The sequence below is a fragment of the Euphorbia lathyris genome, chromosome 1 (assembly GCF_963576675.1).
Source record: "Euphorbia lathyris chromosome 1, ddEupLath1.1, whole genome shotgun sequence".
Taxonomy (NCBI): Eukaryota; Viridiplantae; Streptophyta; class Magnoliopsida; order Malpighiales; family Euphorbiaceae; genus Euphorbia; species Euphorbia lathyris.
In genome coordinates this window covers 54,364,357-54,371,145 of record NC_088910.1, presented here as the reverse complement: position 1 = coordinate 54,371,145, position 6,789 = coordinate 54,364,357, and the positions used below count along the sequence as shown (strand labels likewise).

At 35.2% G+C, this 6,789-nt stretch overlaps 1 protein-coding gene across 2 annotated transcripts; it reads left to right on the top strand.

Annotated features, from left to right (window-relative positions):
• The first annotated feature begins 398 nt into the window (after positions 1-398).
• LOC136233568 (uncharacterized) lies at positions 399-6,236 on the top strand. Of its 2 annotated transcripts, none has more exons than XM_066023273.1 (11): positions 399-807; positions 1,549-1,698; positions 2,131-2,298; positions 2,565-2,717; positions 2,813-2,965; positions 3,513-3,677; positions 3,796-3,966; positions 4,527-4,713; positions 4,806-5,019; positions 5,566-5,710; positions 5,781-6,236. In XM_066023273.1, exons 1-11 carry the CDS (start codon positions 627-629, stop codon positions 5,810-5,812), a joined length of 1,719 nt encoding a protein of 572 aa, XP_065879345.1. In that variant the 5' UTR covers positions 399-626; the 3' UTR covers positions 5,813-6,236. The 2 variants fall into 2 exon arrangements, with proteins under 2 accessions (XP_065879345.1, XP_065879355.1); XM_066023283.1 differs by lacking the exon at positions 399-807 and adding an exon at positions 875-1,069.
• Positions 6,237-6,789: the final 553 nt, after the last annotated feature.

Below are 6,789 nucleotides of genomic sequence, written 5' to 3'. Positions count from 1 at the left end.
CAAAATCGCATTGACCGACTATTAACCGGTAAAATATATTAAATTATCCGATTATTATTATTTCATGTATATTTTTGAAATAAAATATAATCTAGATAACAAAGTGTAAATTAGAATAAAGTTCAGATGCCATTTATATAATTTACTCAAAATAGAGTTATTCTATATAGAGTATTGGTATATATAAGGACTTTACTTTATAATGATAATGAAGTGAATTAAGGGCATAAGATGAAAGTGATAGGGCCCAATTCTCAAAACTTTGATGGGCCATACTCCTCCCTGTAAATGTGATCTTCACCTGAGGCGTCCATTTAGGGCCCACATCACACCGTTGAATGGATGCCACGCGTACTATATCAGATACAGAACACACACACTTCCTCTCTGTGTCATCGAAAGGAAAGATTACATTACTGCTTGTTTAATCCCTCTTTATTAAATTAACTCTTGTTTAGGCCTGCCTGCCTTCTCATTCTTTTGCATGAAAACTGAAACATCAAAAATCAAAACTTGAGTCCACCTCCGCAAATCTTACGTATCTATTTCCTTCATTTCTGTCTTGGTTTCATTTGGGGGAAAGAAAGAAAGAAAGAAATAAAAATTAGAGTAATTTTCCCGAGAAAATGAGGTGGGAGAGGCTCCCGCTACAACAGCAAGGAGCTCAACTACCACAAGGGAGTAATGGGCCAGGGAAAAGGTGGGGACATACCTGCAATTCTGTCAATGGTGGAAGATTCCTTTATGTTTTCGGTGGCTATGGTCAAGATAACTGCCAGACCAACCAAGTTCATGTCTTTGACACTGGTGGGTCTCCACTTCTCCTCCTCCTCCCGCTGTCTCTCTATTTTCATTTCATCGTCGTTTAATCAACCGTTTTCTATTCTTCGATTCTCACTCCTTCTTGGGTTAACTGTTCCCCTTTCTTTTTTCTGAAAAAAAAAATTGCAAGATGTTTTTGATTAATTAATGGCAACTTACTGAAATTGTAATTTAGGGTTTTATGCGTTAATAATAGTTTCCCAGTAATGACGATTCAGTCATGTTTGGTTTGCTGCTGCCTGCGGTGGTAAAGTTCCTTTCTTTCTTTCTTTTCCGTTTTTTTTTTTTTTTCTTCTTTTGTTTCGTTTGCTAATAGCTTCTTTGGGAGAGTGGCTGGTTGGTGCAGGTATAACATGTTTACTTGGGGTTTTAATACAGTTCTTTTTGTGAGGCTTTAATTGGGTTGTGTTTAGCATTAGTTTGCATTATTTTTTTTGGCTGCTTGTAGATTTGGCATTTGAAATTATTGTCATTTTTGTGACTGCCCTGATTTTTTTTGTCTTCTTTTTCTTCTTGTTGCTGGAGTTCAGTTATTGTATTTTAATGCACATTTACCTAATAAACGTTTCAGTGAACTTAGTAATGCTAGATGTATTGCTTTTATGTTCTCTATCTACAGTGTTCATAGTATATATAGAGGAATGTCTTTTCTTTGAATTTGAAATTTGAGGACATTTGTTTTTTTTTCGCCCAAATAAGATTGGTTGTTCTGTTGCTGATTTGCAGCCCTGCAGACTTGGAGCCAACCTGTGATAAATGGTATGCTACCGACTCCAAGGGACAGCCATAGCTGCACCACTGTTGGTGACAGTTTGTTTGTGTTTGGGGGCACAGATGGGATGAACCCTCTTAAGGATCTGCATATATTAAATACTTGTGAGTAACAGCTATCTTTATTTCTTTCCTGCACAATTTTCATTCTATATCATGTTGTTGGAATCATATCATATATTTTTATATATTGTCTAGTGTAAAATTTTCTTTTCCCCTGGACTATTCATATTGAAAAAAGTGTTTTTGCTTCAATAGCCAAATTGATTAAACTAATACTGAATTCCAGTCATCACGGGCATGCATAAATCGCATTCCCTCGTGCTTTGAAGGGATTGAGAAGTGTAGTGTTTCCTATGCAGCTTTCCTCCCATTTAAGTTATGATCCTGTAGAAGTGAATTAACTATTCGGTTAAGGTTCTTGTCCTCTCATTGTAGGCACACATTTGAAACTTTTTTTCATTATCTGTTCATTTCAACATTGATGAGTTAAATCAATTCAGCTGCATATCACTTTCTTATGTGTTCTTATTGTAGCATCACATACTTGGACATCTCCGATTGTAAGAGGAGAGGGACCAGAGGCACGGGAAGGTCATAGTGCAGCTCTTGTAGGTAAACGTCTTTTCATATTTGGTGGCTGTGGAAAATCGCCAAACACTGGCGAGGAGGTGTATTACAATGACCTTTACATATTTAATACAGGTTACCCTCTTTTACTTGATTTTACAGTTGTTTGGGTGTTTGATCCATACTTTTCATGCATTGATACTGATGTCCCTGTGAATATGATTATCTTTTCCATTCTTCTTCTATGCTTCGATCTATGTTGCTTCTCTTCCTTAGTTTCCGGTTTTTGTTGGTACAGTAAAGAGAATAAATTTTAGTATTTATTTGGATCATAATTTGTAGTGAGTTGTTGATTCAGATAAAATAATGAGGGTATCGTTTTCTTTGTTTGTATTTGACAGAGACATCTGTGTGGAAAGAAGCTGCAACATCTGGCATTCCACCTTCTTCACGTGATAGTCATACATGCTCCTCTTGGAAGAACAAAATTATTGTTATTGGTGGTGAAGATGGACATGATTATTATTTGTCTGATGTACACATCCTAGATGCAGGTTATCCTTGTTCGCATATGTATTTGTTTCAACTGGACCATAGAGATATTCCTCTTCTTAAACACTATGTATGCTTTTATGCAATGTGTTTTCAGAAACTCTTGTATGGAAGGAGCTCAGCACGACAGGCCAGAAGCTGTCTCCTCGAGCTGGTCATTCTACTGTTGCTTTTGGCAAGAACTTATTTGTTTTTGGGGGATTTACAGATGCACAAAATCTTTATGATGATCTGTATATGCTTGACATTGGTATGTAAACTCCTACTGTTTATATTTGTCTGTACTATGCAAAGTCCACTTCCTTATTTTTCTCTGTGCTTTTTTCAAAGAAAGTTTCAGTAAGATGACTGAAAAATCCTTAATTTAGAAGACTAGTCTTGAGGGTCGGCAGACTTGTTCGGTCATTTCAAAAACCATGCAGCATCACAGTTTTTTGTGCTGAAAATGACATTTCATTACTATAGCATGAGCCTAATTTAATTCCTTTTTTTTTTTTGTCGGCCCAATACTATGTTTTCAATTTGGAGGCACTGATGTGATAAGTAATAGAAAAATACAGGAGCGATATTTCTTGTCTTCGCAACATAGATTTATTGCAAGATGAAGGGCTAGTTGAGAAACATGGGAAAGTGGCTATTCGAAGCTTCCAAATTCCAACAAAATTTCATCATTTCCTCTTTATGGTTGCTGAATTCAAGTATTTTCTGAATGGCTATTTAAATATGAGCTGATCATGTTATCTACATATAGAAAGATAATTAATCGATTAAATCATGATATTCCATTATCAATGCAGATACTGGTGTATGGACAAAGATAATAACTACTGGAATTGGACCTTCTGCAAGATTTTCTGTTGCTGGGGATTGTTTAGATCCACAGATGGGTGGTGTACTTGTGTTCATAGGTGGTTGCAATAAGAGTCTTGAGGCACTGGATGACATGTATTACTTGCACACAGGTTCAATGTTGTCATATCAGTTTTTTTTTTTCTTTTTTAGATGGGTTGTGATTTTAATATCTTGAATTAGTGAATAAGCTTAGGATTCCATCTTCTTTGGATGGTCTTATAATTTCAGGACTTGCAAGCCTACAAGATGAACGGCGGCTAGAAAAGCTATCCTTGAGAAAGCAATTGAAGCTAAAGTGTCAAGAGCAAAATCTTAGTTCCCCTTTTCATGATAAAGCTTTGGTTAGAATTGACGCAGGTGCCAACTTCCATCAAACTGTGCCTATTTATCCTCAACCAAGTAAGCATTCCTTTGCTGTATTCTTTATGTGATCTATGGTGCAAGTAATTTCAGGAAAAGAAAGGGCAATTGCATATTTTCTTTCTTTCCATGCCTGCCTCAAATTTTTCGGTGCAAGAGGTAGAGTAGTTGTGGAGGTGTTTCGACTTACTAATAGTCTATGGTAGAGTTGCGTTCTAGTATTAAAGACCTGTTTTTATCAGCCAAAAGGAAGTGTAGTTTTGATTTTAATAACATGCTTATCAGCTAAAAGCTTGGGGTCTATTTGCTATCAGTTCTGTTTTTTTTATTTCTATTTTCTGTTTAGAGAAACTGGTACTGCAACATATTTTTCTGCTTCATGTCAGCAAGTTGCCAAAGATGTAAATTTTTTTTATTGAATCTTGGAAACAAAGATGAAAACCAAAAATTAAAGCCGTTCAACCATCATTTGCACTTTGTTAGTGTTAATGATGGCCGTGGCGCACTCAGCTTCAGTTCCACTTTTTTTTTTTTTTTTTAAGAAAATAATTAAAGGGATGTGAACTCTGTTCTGAAAACAATTAGTACTTTGTTTGCAGGTAGAGAGAACTTGGTATTTGACCAAATGCATCTTCATCAAGGGAAGAAGTCCTTCCAGGCGAAGGTTACTCAAAGCTACCCACATGGATATACCATAGAAACCATTATTGATGGAAAGCCTCTACGTGGCATAATATTTTCCAACAAGCCACCTCCCTCTGAGATGGATAATCAAAGTAATACTAGGTTAGAAAATAATATCTCTTTTATGTTCTTTGTTTACCAGTGATAAATATTCTTGAATTATGTTTATCCTACAATGCAATCATTGATATTAGGAAAAGAGCTGGTGGGGAAACTGGTAATCCTATGTTGAATGGTGACCCCAATAACCTACCGAAAACTTCAAAAACCCACAAGAATGATGCTGTTGATCACATGCAAGCAGATAATGTTCATGGAAAGGCGATTGGATCACATGAATCCAAGGCAGAAACTGATGTTGCTACAGAGTTAAAGAGTCTTGCTTCTGTTGTCCCTCCGCACCATGAGGTCTAAACATTTTCCTTGTCATCCATCCAGATTTTGAGTTTGTCACTCTCTTGTTTCAAGTAGAAATGCACTGTTGAATATGACTGGATGTGACATTTTCTCATCATTGTTTATTGTGATACAAATAGACTTGTACAATTTTGTTGAAGTTATTATAAAAAATTAAGGCTTCAGAATGGTTAGTGCTAATGCAACTAGGAAGTCTTTGTGTGTATTTACAATAAAGAACTGGTTTAGCTGTTGCTTTCCCACTTCTCTTTGAATTAGGGTCAAAAATTAAAATGACAAGGATTATATTTGTTAATTCTCATATGTTTAGTTTCCATTAGATTCTCCTTCTATTATGTATTATAAAATGATTGCATCTTCTTGTGCTATACTGACTTGCCTACTCTTTTACTGCAAGTTCTTGTGTGAATTTTTATTTTATTTACGAGTTCAATATGTTGTTAGATCTTAGGTACCGGTTTTCTTAATGACGTGATTACTTCAATGAACAACTAGTTCTCTTTTATTGTTGATGTTTTTTTATTTTATGAGCTGCAGATACCTGCAAACCCAGAACCATCTGTACCTCCTCCTCTAAATTTAAACGATGAAATGATGAGTGATGCACCAAACACTGATGCTGAATTTCTGAGAGAGAGTTCTACATCAGCCAAGGACTCTATCTCTTTGTCCCTAAATCAAGGTATGAATCTAAGCATTTAAGATGATCAATCAGAAATTAAGTACTCTTATCTCTTTGGTCTTTATTTTAGAGATGGGAGGACAGCAGCAGCAGTTAAAGTAGGAAATGATCCATCATCAAATTGATAGAAGAAGAATTAACTGGTTTGGAATAGGTTGACAGAAACCACCGGCCTCTGTAGATTAGTGACTTGGAAGGTGGTCATAGATGATACAGATTCTGCTCTCTAACTGCCCTAATGTTTATTTTATGCTGGACTGGATTATGTGTAGCGGTTTTCCTTTTGTTTGATTAGTTAGTTAGTGGAAGCAATCCAATTGAATGATATGGAAGAAAGAAAACAGCTTACTCTTTTTGTTCCATGACGGAATTTTGTTCTTTAGAGGAGCTAGACTAGTAGGTTTGAGCTTCAGAGGAGTTAGTTATGATGTAAACTTATGTTGCTTAGGTCAAAAGCTTAAAATTCTTTTTCCTCTGTAATTTGATATTTTTTTATAGCAGTAAACTAGAAAAAGTTAACATCTTTTGAGCATCTTCTGTCTGACTCATGGACAATGTTGAATCAAGTATTTTCACTGATTTTCTCTTTGTTTTTTTGGGAAGTCTGACAAGTACAACCAAACCTTAGAGCATGCTTGCAAAATCAATTGTAAGTTAATTTCAAATGCTTATGCTATATTTTTTGGGTATAATACATTGGTCATCAACTTTGCAAATTTGCTTATTTTGAAAAAGGAGAGATAATTTCTTAATAATAAATATTTCATACCCAAACATTTATTGGGTTCACAAATTGAAATGTAAGTGATGTCATTTGTAAAAAGAATATAGCAGTAGGTAGGAGTTACATACTCCAAAAGCACATCTCTTTAAATTCTCCCAACCAGTTCAATAACTTTGCAATCAGCTTTAGACAGCTCAGAAGACAACAAAGGTAAACCCAAAATAAGCTTAAAATTAAAGGTAAATTACAAAGCTGATCCAATTGAGAAACTCGTTTATATATTTAGATCAATTACAATACATATTATCAAATTAGACACTTTTAAAGTTCATTTTTCTGAAATACACTTGTTATA